Source organism: Sus scrofa, chromosome 1 (assembly GCF_054392235.1).
Source record: "Sus scrofa isolate SSC_HxYL_T2T_F1_AM1 chromosome 1, Sscrofa_HxYL_maternal_Yorkshire_Landrace_v2.0, whole genome shotgun sequence".
In the NCBI taxonomy this organism is placed as follows: Eukaryota; Metazoa; Chordata; class Mammalia; order Artiodactyla; family Suidae; genus Sus; species Sus scrofa.
In genome coordinates, this window is record NC_139383.1 from 236012208 (window position 1) to 236038403 (window position 26196).

Below are 26196 nucleotides of genomic sequence, written 5' to 3' on the forward strand. Positions count from 1 at the left end.
AAATAATAATTATTTAAGTTCATTATTTCTCCCTTGCTGGTTACTTAAGTTCTAACTTTTTACTTCAATCAAGTAAAGGAAATGAAAGGCATCAATTTTAATTATACACATTTTCTTAGATGATAGAATTCAAGAACTGGAAAGGATCTTGGAGATAATTTAACTCAACCTCTTCATTAAACAAAGAAACAGAGGCTCAGAAAAATTAAATAAATTTCCCAAGACTTTCTACACTTACTAACTCTTCCAACCATACTTAGTGTTCAACATAAGAAAAATTCAAAGTCTGAAACTCTATGCTAAACTAGTATGTGGGACTATTTAGCAATTTATCTATTCTGGTCCTGCTCCCCATTCATACTTCTCAAGTGTTTTAAAAGATTAATTAGCCAAGATGACAAATCACTTCAGAAAGCTTTCTTTAAATTGATATCTGATACGATTATTTTTTCATTTAATGATTTTAATTTTTTTCCATTATAGGTGGTTTACCGTGTTCTGTCAATTTTCTACTGTACAGCATGGTGACCTAGTTATAGAAGTCCAATGTGCTATCCATTGCGCCACAGAGCCACCCTGATATCTGATAAGATTTTAAAAAAGCAAAATAATAAAGCTGACCACTTATAAGAGGGTATTCTTTTACATAAACATAGAAAGAACACTTAACTGGATACTAATATGTTTTGCTTGAATAAAATCATACTTTTGTGTTACTTAGAAGCACTAACAGGAGTTCCCTGGTGGTCTACTGGCTAGGACTTGGCACTTTCATTGCTGCGGTCCAGGTTCAATCCCTGGTCTGGGAAATGAGATCTGACATCAAGAGGCTGCATGTTGCAGGCAAAAAACAAACAAACAAACAAAACAAAGAAAACTACTACTAATAAAGGCTATCTGCTTTAAATTAGCAACCCCCCCCCCCCCCCCCCCGCTTTAGGGCTGCAGGTGAGGCACATGGAAGTTCCCAGGCTAGTGGTCGAATATGACCAGCAGCTGCCATAACAACATGGAATCCGAGCTGTGTCTGTGACCTACACCAGATCCTTAACCACTGAGTAATGCCAGGGATCAAACCTGCATCCTCATGGATATTAGTTGGGTTTGTTACTGCTGAATCACAAGTCAGGAACTCCTAACTTAGCACTTTTAAAACTATACTAATTCACTGAAATTACACTTTAAAGGAGTGAATTATATCTCATAAATCTGTTATTAAAAAGATTATCATACTTTGCTGACAGGTAATATACTATGTTCAATTGGCTGACTGAAAGTGGGTACTCATTTTTGTTTGTAGGCCTGAGGGGACTGACATCAGAATAACTGAAGCATATTTTAAATGTGGTCATTTAAGACAGCTTAAGTTTACAAATTTTTACCATCCTGTACCTGCCTCCCTCCCATTCCTAAACTCCTTACCTACTATTTACCATCTTTTTTACTTACTTGTCAGATATGTTTTCATATCATTTCAGCTGACATAAGAATCCCCTTTATATAGAACTCTGAGACCATAGTTTTATTACACATCTTGGAGGGCTAAATGTTTCTAAAGATAATTTCTAAAAAAATTTATACCTACTAATGAATTTGAGGAAGTTATCCTTAACTAACTGAAACTATTAACATTTAAGCATTAAATGGTTAACTTTTTTTTATGCCCTTTAGCTTCAGTCTCAAATACTCTGGAAGTCAGGTAGCTTATCACTGTATAATGAGGAATAATTTATAGTAAGATAACTTTCTTTTTAGTATACATTAACTGTCTGATGAGAAAATACACTAAAGTATACAAAACTGCAACATTTTTCAAGAAAAATTTATAAGTATCTTTGTGACTAGAGAAGATTGATGCAACTTCTATTAGTTTTTAATTATTGTGTATATGCAAAACCTTATTTAACAAAAACAATCCAACCTCTTACTGTTAATGATCAAGTGAATAATTAGCTAAATCACGGTTTTCCCTCATTCCCTTGAAATGTTACAACTATGAATAAACATTTTTATACCACACTCCAAGAAGTTTTAAAACCAACCATTTTTCATTGGCTGAAATTTTTAAGAAAATCACACACACATGACCTGTCGAACTCTTTTATGCTATTATACAAAATTTAAAATTACAACCTGAAAGTGTAACTCTTCTATGTATATATCGGTAAATATAATCTCTATTGAGTACCTCAAGATGTGTTACAAGAACAGATTTTATTCTTTTCTTATAAAAGACAATTTTAGTAAACCATCACAAGTGTGGAAAACAACTCACAGTCACCATTTACCTTGTCCTAAGAGCAAGCCAAGCAGCTTCTATGTCTGCATAGAGGTTCTTCTCTGTTGGTTTCCCAGAACTTGCACCATATCCAGAATAATCATATGAGAATATATTACAATTAATCCGTGATCCCAGTCCTATGTAAAAGCTGCTCATCTGACCAAGATCAACAGCATTTCCATGTGAGAAGAGTAAAGTGTATTTGGCATTGGGTGAGCAACGAACAAACATGCAGGCAATTCTGTTGCCTTTACTGGTTCTAGTCATGAAACACTCAATAGCATCTTTTTCTCTAGAAGAATATTGCCAGTCTGCTCGTTCTGACAGGTGTAAAGTCCAGCGGCTTCCACTTTCATCACACATCAGAGTGTAAGTTGGATCAGGTGGCAAAAATGCTAATTTTGAAGCAATTTTCCCCGGACATGGTGGACAGCAGAAGAGGCAACATAGCTCACTAAATGAAAGATTATTCATCTTCTGAAAAAGAAAAAGTCATTGTTTTAATCAGTGAATGCACATTCTGCATTTGCATACAATAGAAAGTTAAAAAAAAAAAAAGATACCAAGTAAATTCTACTAGTGGTCAGTGTCTACTACTATTACCTGAAGTATGTTTCTCTAAACAGATTTTTTGGTATCTTTCTATAAATACTTAAATCCTGAGGTAAGGCCAATATTCTTGACCAGGAGATAGACTCAAATACTATGTGACATATTTCAAACAGCGGTGATATTTTATAACATTTAACCAAAATATGAAAAATACTCTTACTAGAGAATAGAGGTAATATTTATTTCTCCACAAATAATAACATAAGAGGTATGCACATATGTAATTATTGCCCAAATAAAAAAGGCATTATTGTGGAAAAAAAATCTGCTCAAGGAAAATTTCCCAAATGGTTAGATGAAAATAAGCCTAACATCTGAAGTCAGAGAAAGCTGGAGTAGCACTTACTAGCTGTGTGCCCTCTGGGAAATTATTTACCTTTTTTTCTCTTTTTTTTTTCTTTTTATAGCCGCATCTATGGTATATGGAAGTTCTGGGGCTAGGGGTCAAATTGGAGCTGAATCTGTGACATACACTGACGCTTTCAGCAATGCCAGATCCTTAGCCCACTGAATGAGGTGAGGGATCAAACCTGAATCCTCATGGACACTATGTTGGGTTCTTCTTCTTTTTTTTTTTTTAAATATAATTATTTTTTTCCCCCATTATAGCTGGTTTATAGTTTTCTATCAATTTTCTACTGTACAGCATGGTGACCCAGTTACACATACATGTATACATTCTTTTTTCGCACATTATCATGCTCCATCGTAAGTGACTAGACATAGTTCCCAGTGCTATACGTTGGGTTCTTAATCCACTGAGCCACAATAGGAACTCCTTTTTAACCCTCATTGTCTTCATAAAAATAAGGCCAATGCCTATACTAAACAGAATGGTTGTGAAGAACAAATACAGTATCATTAAGGCGTTTAACACAGTAACGGGAGTTCCCGTCGTGGCGCAGTGGTTAACGAATCCGACTAGGAACCATGAGGTTTCGGGTTTGGTCCCTGCCCTTGCTCAGTAGGTTAACGATCCGGCGTTGCCGTGAGCTGTGGTGTAGGTTGCAGACTCGGCTCAGATCCTGCGTTGCTGTGGCTCTGGCGTAGGCCGGGGGCTACAGCTCCGATTCGACCCCTAGCCTGGGAACCTCCACATGCCGTGGGAGCGGCCCAAAGAAATAGCAAAAAGACAAAAAAACAAAAACAAAAACAAACCCCCCCCCCCACAGTAATGGCTGTATAGTTGGCACTTTCAAAAATGGTCCACTTTCTCCTATTTTTTTCCCATCAATACTCAGTATTTTTCAAGTATCCAGAGCTCATATTAAGTCAGGAACAAAAATAAGTACTACTTGTTTGCCATACCAGCATTTCCTTCTAATTATCCTTTCTCAAATTCCTATCTTTTTTAGCAGTAATAGACCATTGCTTAGTTTTAGGAAAAAGGCATTCAAAACAAACACTGTCCAGAGGTTTGGTGGCACCTAATTTTCTCCAGAAAACTCTAAAAAAAGGATAGAAAAAAGGTACCTTGTTATATATACAAAAAAAAAAAAAAAAAAGAGAGAGAGAGAGAGAGAAGCAATCACTTCAGAAAAGTGACTTAAGAGTTGACAACATATGGAAAGAAGGAATGCCTTTTTCATTAAATACCAATTCAAAATCTGGTTTACATTGTTTAATACAAATGTATTAATTTTCCAGTGTAAACTAATTAGATAGAAAGAAGAAGCAGAAACAGCCAAGATAGAGAATAGGAGTGACATAAAAGTCTTTAAAAGATAAGCAGGGGAAAGGCAGAAAAATGTCTCTTGACTAATGGGAAACACGTTTACTATTCTATCTTTATTCCTTTTCAGTCTTCGAAATAAATACAGACTGAATAAGTTAATACTCTGGCTGGAACAAGAGTGAGAACAGAAATGACAACTAAGTCATTATCATCTTTAGTGATAATTCTTATCGGTTTGATGAAGTATAGTGTTGAGAAGAATTCTGAGGGTATGCCCAGGGCTTGGCAGGCAAAAAATATGTGCTAAATTACTGATACCTACTACAGAATTAGGCTACAAATTATCAACTTGGTCAGGAGCATAAAGGATGTGGTGAAGATGGCAGAGAAAGGAGTTCGAAGCATCAGTCCCAAAGGAGATGACCTGGAAAAACAAGATGAGGCAGAAGGTACACTGTATCAGGGCTATCTGTTCATAATCTGGCTACTGTTATTTCTCATCCTCAATTACCTTACATGTCTTCAACTGCTGACCCTCACCAGCATATTAAAAGCTCCATTAATAAGTATATAAAACTAGACTATGTTCCTATAACTTACCTCTTGAACATGAAGACTTTTATATAACGTAACAAAGTAATTTTGAAATAAACCTGGCTGACAGAATATATATAACGCTGCAGAGATGCTTCTTGGGATGAATGCCAAAGGAAAGTAACAAGAAAAAGCTGCAGTACCAGGGTGAAGACTAATGAAAGATAACCAGAGCTTCTTATGCAGAAGAAATTATTCCCATCCCCACTGCCTCAAACCAAAATAACTGGTATCCACTTAATAACAAAAACTTGCAATTATCGCTTCCTAAAACAGGTCTGATACAGGGCAGCAACACATACTTGCTTAAAAAGTTATTCTCTCCTTTAGTGTGTGAAAAAAATTCGCAATAGAAAATTTGAACAAAATAAACCTAAGTTTTAGTATGATCAGAGCCGAGTAAATTTCTGAAGGAGAATCTCATTCTCGATAATTCACTGAAATATCTAGTTGAATTTAGATAATTTAAATCCAATTTGTTTCATATAACTTATCTGAATAGTTTACTAGTTATTTCTTGGCAACAAAATCCTGAAAAGACACAATCAAAGATGGAAAATGATAGACTACTGAGAGGACATAAATGTCACACAACAAATAATTTATAGCAGAATTTTTGGATGAGACAAAGCAAGGATTTAAAATAGTTATAATAAACCTGTTTAAGGAGTTTTGCTGTGGCTCAGTGGTTAACAAACCCGACTAGTATCCATGAGGATGCAGGTTCAATCCCTGGGCTTGCTCAGTGGCTTAAGGATCCGGCGTTGCTGGGAGCTTTGGTGTAGGTCGCAGGCTCCAGCTCCAATTCGACCCCTAGCCTGGCAACCTCCAATATGCTGCAGGTGTGGCCCTAAAAGACAACAAAAACAAAACCCACAAAAACTTACTTAAAAAGAGAGCTAGAGAGTGAGACAGACATACTGACAGAAAGACAGAGGGTGAGAGGAAGAGGAAGAAGGGAAAACTTAAAGATGAAACAGAAAAAAGTGTCAGAAAGAAAAATCTAACTGGAATCCCTGGTATAAAAAAATCAGTATCTGAAATAAGAATTAAACTGATGGGTTGGACACAAGTATTGATGACAGTTTAAGAGCCTATAAGTGAGCAGGAAAATAAGGTTGAGGAATTTCCAAGTATAGACTTTTTCAGGGAGAGAGAGATGAAGAGATGGAAAATACAAAAGAAAATGGAAGGAGGATGTAAATAGAAATACCAGTATCAATACAATAGGAGTCCCCTCTAAACAAGAGAGGAGAAAATAAAGACAATCTAATAATTTTTCAGATTTAAAGACAGAAAATTCAGATTTTTTTTTTTTTTTTTTTGGTCTTTTTAAGGGCAGCACCCAGGCTAGGGTTGCACTGGAGCTGCAGCTGCTGGCCTACACCACAGCCACAGCCAACATCAGATCTGAGCCTCGACTGAGGCCTACACCACAGCTCACGGCAATGCCGGATCCTTAACCCACTAAGCGAGGCCAGGGATCAAATCTCTGTCCTCATGGATGCTAGTCAGATTCGTCTCTGCTGAGCTACAACGGGAACTATCCAAAAATTCAGATTGATATACCCCAGAATGCCAAGTAGATATTTAAGAAAACTTACAGTAAATACAAAAATTGCCACAAACAAAAATCTGCAAGTTTCCAAAAGGAAGAACAGATTACCCACAAAGAAACAAGAATCAGATGAACATCTGACTTTTCAACAGCAACATTAGTAATCAGAAGACACTAGAGGGATAGTTTAAGTTTTTTAAGTTTTAAAATAAGTTTTAAGTTTAAAATTATTAAAATTTACAAATTTTAAGTTTTAAATTAAGGGCAGATATCAATAAAACAGACAATAGGAAGCGAAAGAAATTAAGAGACCCGAAAACTGGGATTCTTAAAAAAGGCTTCCAATACTACTACTAACAACTAGCAGTTAACCGAGCACTTACTGTCAGGCATTGTTCTAAATACTTTTCAAACATTAATTCATTTAATCCTTTCAATAACCCTCTGACACAAAGACTATCCACCACATCCCCCTTTGGCCATGACTGTGGCATGCAGAAGTTCTTGGGCCAGGGATTGAACCCATGCCACAGCAGCTACCTGAGCCACAACAGTGACAACACTGGATCCTTAACCTGCTATGCCACCAGGGAACTCCTATACCCTTTCTGCAATTGAGAGAACAGAAGCACAAAGTAGTTGTGTAACCTGCCAGGGGTCATAACAGCTGCTAAGTGGTAGAACTAGTAAGTGGCAGAATGACTTTGGAACCTGAATTCATAACCACTGTTTTTATGGGAAGAATACTAGGACAAGATTTACCAAGAGAAAAAGGTAAGCAAAAGCCAAACTACTAAATGAAATAGAGGAGTTCCTGTCATGGCTCACTGGTTAATGAACCCAACTACTGTTTGTCTAGAGCTGTGGAGTATGGAAGAGTTGGGAAACAATGGCTAAAGAGTACAGGGTTTCTTTTGGGATAATAAAAATGTTCTAAATTTGATTTGGGTGGGAGATGCATAATTTTGTTTAATATATTAAAACCATGGAATTGTGCATTTTAAATGTCAATTCTATAGTATATGAATTATGTCTTAATGAAGCGGCAGGAAGGAAGGGAGGGAGGGAGGAATGAAGAAAGGAAGGACAGACAAGATAAGGCTAGACTATACTAGGGAAAGCTAAGGTAACCTTTTGCAAAGAAATAATAAAATTATGTAATTATTTCTCGGGTAGCTGGGAATTTTGCTTCCCAGGTATTAGGACAGACTACACAGAGCCAAAGTAATAAAGACAGACTAGTGATGACACAGAAACAAAGAGACCTAGTAACAGAAGACATAGCTTACAAACAGACCTATGTATAAATGAAAATCTCCTATGACATGGAGTTTCTCAAAACATTAGGAAAAGATGGATTCCTTAGCAGATTTTGCTGGGAAAGCTTATCACATAAGCAAAAAAGTACTTGGAATCTTGGAGGTATAGACTATTGGGTATAAGACAGGCTTAAGGATGTGTGGTATAATATGGAGAATATAGATAATATTTTGTAATAACTATAAATGGAAAATAATCTTTAAAATTGTATGTATAGCATTTTTAAAATTAAAAAATTCCTCAAGTATGTAGAACACAAACTGCAGATGGATTATCAATCCAAAAGGGAAAATTGATACAACATAAAAAAATCCATGAAGAATAAAGCAGTGGCAAATTTAGCTTAATTCAAATAAAGGATTTCTATTCAGTGAAAAATGCTTTGGGAAAGATGATTTCTTCACCCAAAACTGTCAGAGGGTTAATATCTAAAATAATAACCTTTTACAAAAACAAGAAAATAAAAGATAACTTAAGAGAAGAAATGGAAAAAAATCTGTGAATAGGCAATTTATAGAAGGATATACAAGGCTAAGAAGTATATGAAAAAAGGTCATTCTGAGCCTCTAGTGTCATGCAGAGTATCTGTCACATAATAAGACTGCTAGTATTTTTTAGATGAACGAGTTAGTAAATTAACAAGATTATTAATAACTCTACATCTCGGAAGCCTCTATAAGAAAAAAGTTTATAAATCACATGCTAAGAAAGTAAGCAAACATATTTTGTGACAATTATTTAGGTTTCTTGTATGGGAGCAGAATAGAGGCAGTCAAATAGAAAAGTATAAAACCTGAATGAGGGAGGATACAGTCAGGAAAAGGACTGCTAGCTAGTAACTAAAATCATTCAGTGCATTACAAAGTGCAGAATAGAACAGTCTTCCAGGGGGAAGGAAATCTTGCCCCTCTGGAAATCAATTCACAAAGAGAAAGGTCAGCTCAATGTTAAACAGCTGGCCCATTGTGAAAATTAAGGTTTTCCTTTTGGCGGAGGACTCAAAATCACTTCATTTATGTAACAGGAGGAAGTTCCTAAAATTGTATGAAATAATAATTCAAGAACCTGCTCAATGACAAAGGAAAAAAGATGAACATCTGAGTCCTTTTTCAGCAAAACAGGAAGACTATTCTTAAAGAATGTCCTTAAATAAAATGACATACTACAATCTTCTTCCTCTCTTCTGACCGAATAAATTACTGAAATGACTTCTGTCAATTCCTGATGTAATAATATTTACTGAAAAAAAAAAAACCTTTGTAATGCAGATTGACTCACATTACTACCATCTACAAAGGACAATAGATTCTTTTAGGGTTCTAGATTTTACTGTAATGAACAGAACTACCACAAGTCTTTTAATAGAAGATTTCAAAGAAAACTTTAAAAGTACTTCATCTTCATTTTATGTGCTATTTTGATAACTTTGCCCTAAAGAGTATCTATGCTGATTTCAAGTCTTATCTAATTTAGAGTGTAGTTAGTATATGATAAACTACTTAAATTTTTGTATACTATACTTCATGTTAAGAACTAATTCCTAGGGAGTTTCCTTGAGGCACAGTAAGTTAAGGGTCCAGTATTATCTCTCCACTACAGTGTCTATCTAGGGTTGCTGCTGTGGTGCAGGTTCAATCTCTTGTCTGGGAACTTTCACATGCCATAGTTGCAGCCAAAAAAACATCAAAAACCAAACCAAAACAAAAACCCCCCAGACAAAAAAAAACTTGTATTCTAGAGTCCAAGATGAATTTCTTTGAATGTGGCTTCATATGGGAATCTGGGAAAGTTAATATTACATATTTTGTTTTGTAGAATGTCAGAATTTACATTACCTAGAGAATCTGCTACTACTACTTTGGTCACCCCATGGCATATGGAATTCCCTGGCCAGGGATAAGAAGACCCAAGCCACAGTCGTGACCTACACTGTAGCTGTGGCAACGCTGGTTCCTTAACCCACTGTGCTGGGTTGAGAATTGAACCTGCGTCCCAGCATTCCAAAGGTGTTAACGATTCTGTTGCATCGCAGCAGGAACCCCTAATTTTTTAAAACAAATAAATCCAGGGCATTCAAAGGTAAGTTGTTTAAAACAGGAAGATTACACAAAACATAAAGATTGGTCTGTTTGCTACCATAAAACAACCCATTTTTATTGTCTATCTTTATAAAAATTAATGCCTGATTTTTTAAAAAAAAGATAAATGGACAGAAGAAAACAGAAAAAAACCAAAATAAAATTAGATCTATAGCAGAGACTGCCTAACACCAGAAATGGATAAATGAGGTAGATGTTTGATTATTGAGAACAAGAAGTAGCAAAGATCAGAATAAAGTCAGAAGTGATGGTACAGAAGATATTCAACTAAGAAAGTGGAGGGGGAAAAAACATCAAATTTTAGATTAGTTCTATACGAAGGGGCCATGAGCCTAATATATCCCTAATGACTAATCCAAATGCTACTATAAAAAGGGGGTCAATCACATACAGCTCAATAGCCTAGAAATGTAGCAATACCAAAGCAAGGAAATTACACTCATTTTGGTATCCTTGGAGGGCACCAACTGAGTTAGGCACTGCCACCCTAAGATCCAGTATGTAATCTGCAGCAGCATTTTTACCAAAGTACAACAAAGAATGAAAGCATGTATGTTATGATTGTTAGAGAGCCAAATATATTACAGAGTTTAGTGCATATAGAGAAGCTGAATATTCACCATTATATAAGTTTGGCAACATGCTTACTTTTTAGTTAAGACAGAGCATCCAAAACATTTATAAAAAATATTTCTGTTACTTAGAAACTAGGTGTTTAGTATGATGTTGTTTTAACATATATATATATATTGGCGGCCTGTGGTATGTGGAAGTTCCTGGGCCAGGGACTAAACCTGCACCACAGCAGCAACAATGCTGGATCCTTAACCAGCGGTGGCACAAGAGAACTCTAACTTATTTTCTCATCTGTACATGTCTTACATAGAAATATAGCCTCTGCACCTCTTGTCCCTTTGGGACAGGTTTTATTTATTTCTTCTTTCAGATCACTAAAGAATCAGCAAGAGAACTCCACTATTTTTGAGATCAAAGGACCTGACTGGGTGACCACCAGGAAAACTAAACTCTGAAGGCACAGAACCAACAGGTTATGCCACTTGAGAATAGAAATTTAAAAACTTAGGGGAAAATTTTAAAAGCACTTTTTAAAATATTTTTTTAATATTTCAAATTGAAAGGAGAAATTTGGCAAACCATTTTCTTCTCTTAAGGAATCATTCAGTTACTTTTAAAGAGAGAGTTAGGAATTTCTCAATTTGACAAATTGTACTGGGCAACGTCAAAATAAATTTTCTTTCCTATTGTGAGAAGAGTTGGGGTTAAACATGAACAAAATTTGGGGTTAAACATGAGGCCTACCAGAAGTACCAAAATAGCCTCAACCTTAGTGTTAGTTATGACTTTTTGTTGTTGTTGTTTAGTAAATTAGTTAAACAGTAAGACTCAGAAGTGAGGAAATTAGTAGATCTATAACAATATTGTAGAAGATGGAAATTAAGGCTAAAAAGCCTATAACCTATCCCAAGCAAACTAATTAATCTCAGAAGTCTTACATAGGTCCATGTAGCCATTTCTATACTTATGTTTCCTCTTAGTTTCTTAATACATAATATTTACTGCATTATCTAATATAGGAGCCACTAACCACAAACGGCTATGTGAAGTTATTACTCAGTTCCTTAGTCACACCAGCCACATGTTACTTAGTTGCCACCAAACTGCACAGTGCAAAATGAGCAATTCTATTATTGCAGAAAATCCTACCAGGCAGTGCTAAACTAATAAAACCTTTTAATTCCAGGCAATACAGAATCAGAGCTTTCATGCTTCACATCCATACTAGCTTTAAATGTTGAAGCGCCCTCCTTTTCAGTCTTTCTATTGAAGTACATATAAGCTATTTTTATAGATTCTGTTCAACTAAATGAGGTAACCTACACAATACCATTTTAGAAGACTACTATCTTCGCAACAATATTACAACTTCTAATCCAATTTTAATGTAAGAGTCATTTTATTTAAAATGAGGAATGCAAATCAATTAAGCTATCTATATATTTTAATGCATGCTTTTGATGTGTCAAAGGAATTCAATATTTTTGAAAAGTTCCTTGCATGCTGGAGTTGCAAGTAAACTGTAAGAAACTATAGGAACATGTGTGATTATCAGCTAATTTCTGAACATAGCCCATAGAGTATTCCAAACACTTAAAATCTGTTTTTTTTTTTTTTTTGTCTTTTGTCTTTTTGTTGTTGTTGTTGTTGTTGCTATTTCTTGGGCCGCTCCCACGGCATATGGAGGTTCCCAGGCTAGGGGTCTAATCAGAGCTATAGCCACCAGCCTACACCAGAGCCACAGCAACTTGGGATCCGAGCCACATCTGCAACCTACACCACAGCTCAAGGCAATGCTGGATCCTTAACCCACTGAGCAAGGCCAGGGATCAAACCCTCAATCTCACGGTTCCTAGTTGGATTTGTTTCCACTGCGCCAGGATGGGAACTCCCAGGAGTCAACTTCCATATGCTGCGGGTGCAGCCAAAAAAAAAAAAAAAAAAAAAAAAAAAAGCAATACTGTAATGATAAAGGTATTACAAGACATGGGGCTTAAGAAAAGTCAAACGACATAGGAAGTTAAAAAACAAAATGTGGAGTTCCCATCGTGGCGCAGTGGTTAACGAATCCGACTAGGAACCATGAGGTTGCGGGTTCGGTCCCTGCTCTTGCTCAGAGGGTTAACGATCCGGCGTTGCCGTGAGCTATGGTGTAGGTTGCAGACTCGGCTCAGATCCCGAGTTGCTGTGGCTCTGGCATAGGCCGGTGGCTACAGCTCCGATTCGACCCCTAGCCTGGGAACCTCCATATGCCGTGGGAGCGGCCCAAAGAAATAGACAAAAAAAAAAAAAAGAATTCAGTTCCATGGGAAGTTCCCTAGTGGTCTAGTGGTTAGGATTTGGTACTTTTCACTGTGGCCTGGCTTCTACATCAAGCTGCTCCATCCCATGGTAAAAAAAAGACTTCAGTTCCCTATTCCTTAAGACACTTTCCAACTCAGAAGACCAGAGGTTTACATTGAAGGAAATCTTTTCTAAGGAATCAGACTAATTTGAAAGACAGATCCAATGATACAAAGGGAAGTTATACCAGGATGTTGTAGGAATGAGAAGGATGTGTATTGCAGTAGAGGGCCTTCTAATGTGGGATGTCAACATGTAAGATGTAGCAATATAATATTGTTATGTAGAGATATGGAGGTAAACATCAAAAGAATCCTTCAAAACAAAGTTAGTATTACCTGGGAAAGGATATCAAGGAGATGGGGGCCTGAGCTTGCTAATTTTCAAATTGTATAGAATCATTTGGATCCTTAACCACACGCTTGTATGAATTGGATAAAAATGAAGACTGAAAACAAAGAAGACTCTTCCCTAACCCCACCCCAAATTCAAACCCAAACCAGGTTCAATAAGAAATTATGACTTCAGGTCATTTGCTTTTAGATCTGGATGATTAATACCACACTCATATATTTATCTTCTATCATGATATATCATTATTATGAAAGATTCAGAGAATTTACCCTACTTTCTCCCTTTTATGCTCATTCTGACTTTTTAAGTTTTTGTTGGTTAATTTTATAACTTTATTATTTGGGGGGGGGGCCTCACCTGTGGCATGTGGAAGTTCCTGGGCCAGGGATCAAACTTGTTATGCAGCAATGACTCAAGCTGCTACACTGACAAGCTGCATCCTTAATTTGCTACACAACAAGGAAACGCCTATATAACTTTAAATATTATATTTGAATATCCATTTCTTGTTCCATCAACTTTAAGTTTCTACTGGCTCCCTATGTAATCAAATACCATTGTTGTTGGCTATACAATTACTTTTGCATTTAAGTGCCTTTTTTTTTTTTTTTTTTTTTTTAGGGTCACACCCACTGCATATGTAAGTTCCCAGGATAGGGGTCAAATCCAGAGCTGTAGCTACTGGCCCACGCCACAGCCATAGCAACATGGTATCCAAGCTGCATCTGCAACCTGCACTGCAGTTCAAGATAACACCGGATCCTTAGCCCACTGAGTGAGGCCAAGGATCAAACCAACATCCTCATGGATACTTGTCAGATTCATTTTTCCCTCCATAACAGGAATGCCACCAAAGTTGATTTCTAATACCGATATGATTTTTTTTTTTTTTTTTTGTCTTTTTGCCTTTTCTAAGGCCTCACCTGCAGCACATGGAGGTTCCCAGGCTAGGGGTCTAACCTGAGCTATAGCCACGGGCCTACTTCAGAGCCACAGCAACGAGGGACCCAAGCCGCATCCGCAACCCACACCACAGCTCACGGCAACGCCATATCCTCAACCCACTGAGCAAGGCCAGGGACCGAACCTGCAACCTCATGGTTCCCAGCCGGATTCGCCAACCACTGCGCCACGACGGGAACTCCCAGAGTGTACAACTCTAACATTATAACTACTCCTTGGGTGCAGTACCCTCTGAAATCTCTCTTAGAATACTAATAGAGCCAAATTTTTGTTGTTCTTGTCCATTTGTATTTTCAGATAATGTCTGTTCCTTCTGTTTGTTCATCTTTGATTTTCATGCTACTAGAGTTTTCATAAATATGAAGAGTCAGTGAAGAGGCAAAGATCTAAATTGTTTCCTTTATATGTGTGTAAGTATGCTGACTCAGGAGACTTCTAGTCTGAATACTACTACTAAATAGCTGCAGGCTTGGAACTCTATGAAAAAAGGAGGATTTCAGGGGATAAGGTAACTTTACTTGAGAGTCAATTTCAAGTCTCAAAGTTTCTCAAACATATCCATCTACCTCTGCCTAGGAACAAAAAAGTGTATTCTATTTACCATCTTCAGTGGGAACAGAAGTTACTTTACAAATATTCAAGAACATGGTACAGCTTTAACTATTTGGTCCAGTAATACAATTAGGGATTCTACCCAGTAAATTCTACTAGTAAGTACCGTATAGTCCAGAAACTAAAAAGTTGGTGAATATAGGGGAAATCAGTCTCTTTATACCCAATTTTTCTTTCCTATAAAATGATAAGTTTGAACTAGGTATTAAGATTTCTTCTCATTCTAAAACTTTAAAACTCATCTTTTGTCATAAGTTTCAGATTCAATCTTCCACGAAAAAGAATGAAGAAATACATAATGTGAAAAGATTCAGAGATTTTCGGTCTCCCAACTAAAAACAAAGTACCTAAATAAGCATGTTAAGTTATATTTAGCAAGTTATAGTTAATGAGTTTTATTGGGGGGGGTAGGCTGGTGACAGATAATGTGGGGAAAGGGGTGCAGGTGTTGATGAGGGGGTGAAAGATTCCTATTTCACACATCTGCAGGTATGGTATTTTGCTAGGTTATTAAAAACCAAGCGAGTGCTTATTTATCAATATATTTACATAGCTAGATCTTAAAAAAAAAAAAAAACTTCATAAATAATCCTCGTAACAACCCAAATAAAGAGATGTCATCCTCCCCACCAACCCAATTTACAGATGAGGAAACCAAGAAGTTTAGTGTCTCCAAGATCACCATATTTAGCAGTTTGATCCAGAGTCCATGCTTGTAATCACTGAGTAAAGATTAGTGTGTGGGAGTGAAATGTTTTGCTACAGTACGAACATGGAGAGAGTATAATAAGATCAGTGGAAAAAGAAAAACAAGGATGAAAGACCTTCCCATTTTTATACACAAAAATAGAAAACAAACCAAATAAAATTTAAAAATCCAAAATTGCACGAAAAAAAAAAAAGTCTTTTTTTGGTTCAGAATGTTACAACATATACCTGGGGCAAGAGGAAGGAAGTGGTCTTGGCCACCAGATGACCAAAAAAGTAAATAAAATCTGGACTAGCATTTATAAATTCATAGCCTTATTGTTCTTTTCTGAGGATTCTGAAGTCACTGCTTAAAAAAGACAAATTTTACTGGTTACATGGGAAAAAGTGATATATTTCAGTGCTTTTCAAATATGTAAGTTGTCTAGGAAATCTTTGGATATTTGCTTCAACACTTAAATTTCTATTTCTGGAGTTCCCGTCGTGGCGCAGTGGTTAACGAATCCGACTAGGAACCATGAGGTTGCGGGTTCGGTCCCTGCTCTTGCTCAGTGGGTTAACGATCCGGCATTGCCGTGAGCTGTGGTGTAGGTTGCAGACGCGGCTCGGATCCTGCGTTGCTGTGGCTCTGGCGTAGGCCAGTGGCTACAGCTCCGATTAGACCCCTAGCCTAGGAACCTCCATATGCCGCGGGAGCGGCCCAAAGAAATAGCAAAAAGACAAAAAAAAAAAAAAAAAAAAAAAATTCTATTTCTTAAAATGTACCTGAAATGGACCAAACTGCTCGCAAAAGTGGCATTGGTTTGCAGTAACACCTATACAACCAACCTAAGGAGATGTAACATCTGAATTAACTTTGATACTTGATACTCTGTTGGCATGTTGACAAGTGGCACTGAATCTAGAATTGATTTGGGAAGAACTGAAAACTGAGTGTTTGCATTCCTATATTTTCTATTTATTTATACCTTTTAAAAATACCATTTTAAAATTCCATGTTAACGTATAGAAATGAAATACCTTTTTGTGTACTGACTTGGTATACAACAAGAAGATAGGAATATCCCTTAATGCCCAGGTTGAAAGGATATCCCCAGGCCAGGAATATGCTGCTATCAGAATTGAAATCTGGATTGTGGGCAGTGCCAAAAGGGGAAAAAAGAAATTGAAGTCAAGAAAGAGTACAAAGTAGAAATTCCTCTCCAGAGCTGAGAATATTAATCATATAGATGTGAAGTTTGGGACAGAATGGGCATTTACAGAATCACGGTATAGTAAGACTTAAGGAGCATAAAATTAATATGTAATAGGAGTTTTTGCTGTGGTGCAACAGGATTGTCAGAGTCTCTATAGTGCCAGGACGCAGGGTGGATCCCCAGCCTGGCACAGTGGGTTAAGGATCTGATGTTGCCTCAGTTGTGATGTAGGGGCTGACACCTGGCCTGGGAACTCCACATGTCAGGGGGCAGCCAAAAAAGAAAAAAAAAGGTATATGTAACAGAAATCTTAACTCAAGAACCACCAGATTTCTTTCCTTCTTTCTTTTTATGGCTTCCCCTAAGAAATATGAAAGTTCCCAGGGTAGGGGTAGAATGAGAACTGCAGCTGGAGTTCCCGTCGTGGCGCAGTGGTTAATGAATCCAACTAGGAACCATGAGGTTGAGGGTTCAATCCCTGCCCTTGCTCAGTGGGTTAAAGATCTGGTGTTGCCGTGAGCTGTGGTGTAGGTCACAGACATGGCTCGGATCCAGCGTTGCTGTGGCTCTGGCGTAGGCGGGCAGCTACAGCTCCGATTCGACCCCTAGCCTGGGAACCTCCATATGCTACGGGAGTGGCCCAAGAAATGGCAAAAAGACAAACAAAAACAAAAACAAAAACAAAAACAAAAAACAAAAAAGAACTGCAGCTGCACAGACCTACATGACAGGCATACAACAACTCTAGATCCAAGCTGAATCTCGCAGCAACTCTGGATCCTTAACCTGCTGAGTGAGGCCAGAGATCAAACCCAGATCTTCAAGACTGCATTGTGTTCTTAACCTGTTGAACCACAAAATTAACTCCAAAAACCACCAGATTTTTTTAATTTTTAAAATTTTTATTAAAGTGTAGTTGATTTACAATGTTCCTTCAATTTCTGCTGTACAGCAAAGTGACCCAGGCACCCACACACAACCATTTTTTCTTCCCCCATTTTCCATCAGGTTCTTACCCTAGAGACAGGTACAGTTTCCTGTGCTGTACAGCAGGACCCCATTACCCATCCATTCCAAATGTAACAATCTGCATCTACCAACCCCATACTCCCCATCAGCCCCCTCCCTTCCCCCTGGCAGACTCACGTCTGCTCTTCAGGTCCACAATTGGTTTCTGTTTTGTAGATAGGTTCATCTGTGCCGTTTTAGATCCCGCATATAAGTGATATCATATGGTGTTTGTCTTTCTCTTTCTGACTTACTTCACTTAGTATGAGAGTCTCTAGTTCCATCTATGTTGCTGCAAATGGCATTATTTTTTCTTTTTTATGAAGAAGCACCAGATTTTTGAGAAGAGTTTTCAAGTCACTCTGTCATTAAATGTTTTGGATCCTTTTTCTAAAACATTCGCATGTTTCAAATCACATATATCCTTGTCAGGATGTTAGCTGTTGCCATCTAAGGTAATTTTCAGCTTTGAACTCAAGCTGATAGCATACCAACTGATTCTGCATGTAACTGATTAAATTGTAAATAGCTCAGAACCACCCTGATAAGGGTTAGAGAGTAATACACTATATTATGTTATCCTGATTGATTGCCATTTTGGGGTAGAGGATATTAATAAACAGTTATAAGCATTAGAACACTGACAAGGTGGCATTACAGAAACTTTGACACATTCTTCAAATTGAAAATGGAAGTAGTCCAAATTTGCTTATAGGTATTCAACATCAGCTCTCAAAATGAGAGGCTCTTCTATGAGACTAGCTGAGATTTAACCTCTTAAGAATATTTGGTGATTGGGGGGTGGGGGGATGTGCTTGGGTTATGGGATGGAATCCTGTGAAATTGGATTGTTATGATCATTATACAGCTACAGATGTGATAAATTCATTTGAGTAATAAAAAAATAAAAAATAAACAAAACAAAACAAAAAAAACCCACCCCAACAAACAAGAGAATATTTGGTGAAAAAGTAAAATTAAGGTTATTTAAATTAAGTCAGTTTTGGAGTTCCCTGGTTGCTCAGCAGGTTAAGAATCTAGCATTGTCACTGCTGTGGTGTGGTTTGATCTCTGGCCTGGGAACTTCTGCATGCAATGCGCATGCCCCCCCGCCAAAGGTAATATATATAATATATAATTATAAATATTTTTCTTTTCTTTAACCCAATGAATTTTATTACATTTATAGTTGTACATGATCATCACAACCCAATTTTATAGCATTTCCATCCCAAACCCCCAGCCCACTCCCCCACCCCTCAACCTGTCTCCTTTGGAGATCATGTTTTTCAAAGTCCATGAGTCAGTATCTCTACCCCCTTTTTAGATTCCACATATAAGTGATAGCATGTCTGACTAACTTCACTTAGCATGATAATTTTTAGGTTCATCCATGTTTCTGCAAATGCCATTATTTCTTTCCTTTTTTTATGGCTGGATAATATTCCATTGTGTGTATCTACCATACCTTCTTTATCCATTCCTCTGTCCATGGACATTTTCCATATCTTGGCTATTGTGTATGTTGCAATGAACACTGGAGTACATGTATCTTTTCCAGTCATGGCTTTTTCTGGATAGATGCCCAGGAGTGGGACTGATGGATCAAATGGTAATTCTATCTTTAGTCTTTGAGGATCTCCATACTGTTTTCCATAGCAGCTGTACCAATTTACATTCCCACACCACCAGTGTAATAGGGTTCTCTTTTCTCCATATCCTCTCCAGCATTTACTGTTTGTAGACTTTTTGATGATGAACATTCTCGCTGGTGTAAGGTGTTTTTTTGTTTTTTTGTTTTTTTTCTTTTTATGGCTGCACCTGCCGCATATGGAAGTTCCTGGGCTAGGGGCTGAATCACACACCACGGCCACAGCAACACCGTATCCTTAACCCACTGAGTGATCAAACCTACATTCTCACAGAGACTACATCAGGTTCTTAACCTGCAGAACCATAATGGGAACTCTGACAGATATTTTGAAAGAGGTATTTTCATTAACCATTGGGACAACAAAACCACAGAACAAATACAAGCAGCATACAAGTATATTCCTCTTATCTATTAATCCCTTTTTCCATATATAAAATATCTTATTAGTAGGGATATGGGGGAATTATGGCACTAATGCAGCCTCAGCATAAGTATAATATTCCCTAACAAGTATCATTACCTCTCTTTTAATAGACTGTGTAAAAAGCTGGTCAATCCTTAAGAATATGGCTTTCAGTTTGCCTATCAACATAAATTCCCAATGCCACCACTTCTTTTTCTCTTGGTTGCCAGCTGCTTTTCCTTAGTTATACTTATCTGTTAAGTGAAGGTCTAAAGAAACACCACACTCCCCAAAAATGTTTAACAACAAATACTCGTCACTGTAACTTGTGCTTAATGCCTTTCCTGGCTTCAAGAGACTAGTATTTTGCCAACATTTCTTCAAACATGGGAATTTTACCTTCTGAACACATTTTTCAGGAGTGCATGACAAGAACTAGAATAACTATTTCAAAGAAGAAAGGTTTAAACACCTAATTAAAGAAAATAAGAATAACATATTCAACAGAGTCAGTTTTAATTCTTTAAGACCTTGGGCAAAGCATTTAACTGCTATTTATTCATTTGAAAAATCTAAAGTAATTGGTCCAATATTTATTCAAGTTTCTTTCTTTTTTTTTTTTTTTTTTGGCTGTGCCTGTGGTATACAAAAGTTCCAGGGACAGGGATCAAACCCACAGCACAGCAGTGACCAGAGCCATAGCAATGACAATGCTGGATCCTTAACTCACTGTGCCACCAGGAAACTCCTCAAGCCTCTTTTAATTTTAAAATTCATCTGCTCTTTTGTAGATTGTCAGTATTTTAAATGTATTATGATGAATGAATTTATATTTATTTATTTATTTACTTTTTCTTTTTGTCTTTTCAGGGCTGCACCCATGGCATATGGAGGTTCCCAGGCCAGGGGTCAAATTGGAGCTAGCTGCTGGTCTACGCCACAGCCACAGCAATGTCAGATCTGAGCCGCATCTGCAAGCTACACCATAGCTTACAGCAATGCCAGATCCTTAACCCACTGAGCAAGGCCAGGGATGGAACCTGCAACCTCATGGTTCCAAGTCGGATTCGTTTCCACTGTACCACGATGGGAACTTCTATATTTATTCTTAATAAATTAATTTTTTATAAAATTAAAAGACACTATAGAGGCACTAAGTGCTATGTAATATTGGGTAAACTTTAAGCTTCAAAAATCAGATTAAAGTAGTCATCAATACTTAGCAAAGACTTTGCGAAGGAGTTAGAACTTGAGAGTTAGTAGATACGATTTCCAAAAGCAGTTTTAAGGAAAAATCTCTAGGCTTGGAGAATAATATGTGTAAAGGTATGATAGTTGAGAAAGAACTAAAGCAAAGGTAATGTGGAAAGGAAGAAAAAAACTGTGGAAAGGGGAGGATTAAATAAATGAGAAATTTTTAAAAATTCCTGTTTAACAGTTGTAGTTCCTTATACATGGAATAGAGAATGATGCAGTCATTGAGGCAACTGTGTATAAGCTTACTAACTTGAATTTACATTAGAATTTGATAGCACTGATCATTTTATTTTCTTTTTTGGCCATCCCATGGCACATGGAGTTCCCCGGGGCAGGTATGAGACTCAAGCCACAGCTGCAATCTTTGCCAAAACTGCGGCAAAGCCAGATCCTTCAATCCACTGTGCCATGCATCAAACCTGTATGTATCCTTGGTGCTACAGAGACACCGTCAGTTCTGTTGTGCCAAAGGGGAGCTCCACTACTGATCATTTTAGAGCATGGTAACTAGGTGACTTGTGTACTACTAAAGAATTTTATTTACTAAATCTTAAGATTTCAAATTTAAGATTTTTCAAAAACAAATCTTAAACAGGCACACCCCTCAACCTAATATATGGAGGTATGTTAAACACACATTATTAAGAAAGTAGAAAATTAACAAATGTCTATATACTGCAAAACATATAAACCACATCCTTTAATTAAATATCAAAACTTGACCACTTTTAAAAGTAACTTTTTCTCCAAATTAGTAACATACATAACTTTCTACCACACAACATAAACTAAAGGTAATCTTCGTTTACTGGATATTTTAGTTAATAAAAATTATGTCTTAGAGTTCTCTTGTGGCACAGTGCATTAAGGATCCAGCATTGTCACCGCAGAGGCTTGGATTGTTGCTGTGGTATGGGTTCAATCTCTGGCCCAGGAACTTCCATGTGTCGTGGGTGCAGACAAAAAAAAATTATGTCTTAGAAGCTCCAGTGTGGGGCAGTGGGTTAAAGATCCAGCATTGCTGCTGCTGTGCAAGGTCACAACTGCGGTGCAGGTTCCATCCCTGGCCTGGGAACTTCCTGTAGGTGCAGCCGGGGGGAAAAAAAAAAAGTTTCATATTATACTTATCTCATTTTTATAAAATAAAGGAATGGTAGAAACAGCATTAGTTTAGGAGTTAGAAACTCAGGTTCTAGTTATAATTCTATATAAATGAGCTCTTTCCCAACTGCCTCGATTTTAACATGAGAATATTCTACTATACAGTCTAGAGCTTTTCCAGCAAGAATATTTTATCATGCTAAATCCTCACTCTTCTCCATAATCTGCCTGGATTTTTTGGGCATCATAACTTATGTTTACACTGTTGTATTCTTGCCTCTACAGAATGAGAAATCTGTATATTCTATTAAAAATGCCAAGAATATAAAAATGGCCTCTAAATGTGCTATTTCTAAAGAGAATAAAAAATTAAAACCTGTGGGAATATTATTGAAATTAAGTCAAAACAGTAGCAAATAAGAGCAGTTTTCAATGACCTCAATATCTTAAAGTCTAAATACTAAATAGAGTTTAAACGGGACATTCCATTTCTGCCATCCTTATCTGTACATGAGAACACATGCAATTCCTTCCATTTACTAGTAAGGTTGCCCTTTCTACCCTTTTAGAGTAGTTCCCAGCTTTTACAAATGAAAGAACTGACTGAGTTATATAGAAAAAGACAACAGAAGGAACAACTCAGAATGTGTGAGTAAACAAAGGAAATCATGAATAAACAAGGAAAAATAAGAGTAATGTGAATATCTTCCATTCACGCTCTCTTAGTTTCTTTTCTACATAGCCTACAAAGAAATCTGCTCAGGAACTCCTTGATACCTTCTCTCCATACTTATAATAAAATCTGAATTCTCCACAAAGACCTTGTGTGTTATGGCCTTTGTTTACTCCTCCAAACTTATCTTGATAGTTTCCCTTTTCATCTCTATGATTGCAGTCTCTCTTACTCTCAGTTCCTTGAAAGCTGTTTCCACATCAAGATTTGCACTCATGCCTTGTTTGCTCCCTCTCGAACTTCTCAATATTCCAGTCTCAAGTGCCACTTTTTCCAGAGATCTTGTAAACCTCAAATCTGTATTATGTTATTCTTTCTCATAGTATCTAGTTCTTTTCTTTAAAGGTGAAAATTGTGATCCCTGCAATATGTGCTTACTTGATTAATGTCTACTTACTACGAGGTCAGTGACCATGTGTTTTCTTCAGCAGTATAGGCACCGCGTGATTAATAATATTCTACTAATGAAAGAGATAAAGAGCAAAGAAAATAAGAACTTGCAGTTATACCTAAAGACCTGACAGAATGTAAACTAAGATAATGCTAAATATAATTAAAATAGGTTTTGTTTTATTGTTCTAAACTAGGAGTTACAATACCAAAGTATGTAATTTCTGGCTTGAATATTTCTGGAAACCATGATAATTAACAAACTGTGTTTATATTTACATAGCACTCTCTGTATTAAAAAAACACCTTCTGATATACTTAAACACCCTGAGTGGCAGTTACCAAACACATTAGTAAGTTAAGGATAATTACCACATGTATAATTTACTAATTTGCTAATTGGAGATGTTTTATCTGGCTAATACCCATTAACTGCAACAGGAAATCCATTTCCTGATTATAAAGCTGAACACTAATATTTTTATATATGAAGTTACATCACAAGTATCCTTTGAACAAGGCTAGAAAATCCTTTTTTAAAGGGTTATCTGGGGAGTTTCCTTGTGAAGCGGGTTAAGGACCTGGCATTATCACTGCAGCAGTTTGATCCTGTCCTGGGAAACTTCTACCTGCTGCAGCTGCAACCAAAAAACAGGAGTTATTTGGATAGTGAGGGGAAAAAAAAAAAAGTTGAAAATGTGGGGAGTTTCTGTTGTGGCTCAGTGGGTTAAGAACTCGAATAGTATCCGTGAGGATTCGGGTTCAATCCCTGGCATCACTCAGTGGGTTAAGGATCCTGCCAAGTTGCTGTAAGTTTGGGTATAGGTCAGCAGCTACAGATCCGATTTGACCCCTAGCCTGGGAACTTCTATATGCCACAGGTGTGGCCCTAAAAAGGAAAAAAAAAAAAAAAAAAGAAAATGCTTCCCAGTAGATTAATTTGGGAGCTATTTTATAAAGGGCCTAGTACTTATTCAGGAATTATTTTGAATAATTTAAATTTTGTATTGATAAAAACTGAACATTCTCTCCTGTTTCTTTTGGGAATGAAACGTGTGCTAATTGGAAAAATTTAATTTTTAAAGCATTCACTCTTAAATGATTTGGGCACTTAAAATAAATGACTGATTTGCTCCTGTAGCTCCTAGGTGCAGAATACTGTCTCTAAGTGACAAGATATCAGTCAGCGTCCCAGTGTAAGCCCCTGAACATCGATTTTTTTTTTTACCCACTGTATTACTCATTACTTTCTAGTGCCGTCACAGGCAGAAGCAAAAAACTTCAGACTTAAGAACATGGAACTTAATCAGTTCTTCACTTTGGTAGGAATCCTAACAAATGAGTTACATGTGTATTGATTAAAGATGTACAGTTATAACTGGTTAGGCAGTATTTACAAAACAAGCAAATAAGTTTATGCATACAGAATAATATTCCCAAAGTGGGACAAGGTAGTGTAATCAATGTTACTAAACACTGCTATAGTAATCTGATTTTCTATTTCTGAAAGTATTTAGATCTACAGTGGCTTTCAGGAATTTTAAAAATAAACCATAACAAACACAACCCAGAAGTATCTAACAAATTTACAAAAAGAAATAGTTTGTGAATAAATGTGTGAATTTCTCAGAGTTGCTTCACTTTATCATTTCATTACTTTCTTAGAAGTTTGGTATTGAGAATCCTTAGAAATTAACTTGAAGAAAAACAAAGTACTAAAGAAGTTTCTGATATGGGGGGAAATACAACATTTAGTTTTTATGAACAAAATAAAATGTTCAGCTATAACAACTGAAGTTATAAAACTGTGACAATGGACTATATTTTTGTTTCTTTCATTAAAGTTTCTTTTCATGAATCTTTTCTGGCATGAGTAGTTTTAATGCATTTGGGAATAAAAGCTAACTCTGTCATCTAGTTTACCAGATTTGACTTGAACGAAGATGTATTGTTTATAGGAATATTTTATTTTTAATGGTACTAGCCAATGATAAAGTTTTTACCATTCTTCAGCAAAATGAGAAAAGTTAAGGACAAAAGTAATGAGTTTAATAAATTAAAACTCTTATTTGGAGATTATATCCTTTCTATCTTTTCTAGCATTAAAACATAACTTTTGTGAAAAATGAAACCTTTGTAAAAAAACTAAAAAATAGTAATTAATAGGTACTAAGTTTTTATTCTTTATTTTGGAAGTGATTGTACTGGGAAAAACTTAAATTTTATTGATCAGAATAATGAGAGGCTATCAATTTAAGTTTTGCCCAGTACAATCACTTCCAAAATTGCCCCACCCCCAAAGGTTTTAGAACTAACTGGGCTTTGAAACTAGGTAAAATTCAATCAAATCACAGCTTAGTTTCAGTTTTCTTGTCTGTAAGCTTTGCAGTCACTGGGAACATTAAATGAAGCAGTATCTAAATCCTTGCCATACTAAGATGCAGGAAAAAGATGTTCTTGTCTACTTGGAACAGGCAGGCATGTATTTGATAATCTCCTTCTGGATCCTAGAAATCAATTAAATCCCAATTGCCTCTCACTTGTGAGAAGTGTCACTTTCCTCACACAGATTCTGGAGGGTTCCAATGTCTCTAGTATTGTCAGAGACCCTGCCTAATCAGCTATCCTTTCTGTACATTTCCTGTTAGCTTCTTCCGCTTTCCTGGTTCATTTCTACTGTTCATAAACATATTCAACTGGGAGTCTGGGGTTAGTAGATGCAAACTATTACATTTAGAATGGATAAGCAATGAGGTCCT

General features: G+C 36.7%; 1 protein-coding gene across 2 annotated transcripts in view; it reads right to left on the reverse strand.

The window, feature by feature from the left end:
- ABHD17B (abhydrolase domain containing 17B, depalmitoylase) overlaps positions 1 to 26196 on the reverse strand; it is a 43352-nt gene that overhangs the window by 6535 nt on the left and 10621 nt on the right. The window contains exons 2-3 of one of the 2 annotated variants that reach the window (XM_005660158.4): positions 4891 to 4992; positions 2289 to 2758 (exon numbers count right to left, since the gene is read on the reverse strand). In XM_005660158.4, coding sequence (XP_005660215.1) covers positions 2289 to 2755 — 467 coding nt within the window. In that variant the 5' untranslated portion in view covers positions 2756 to 2758; positions 4891 to 4992. 2 annotated transcript variants of the gene reach the window in all.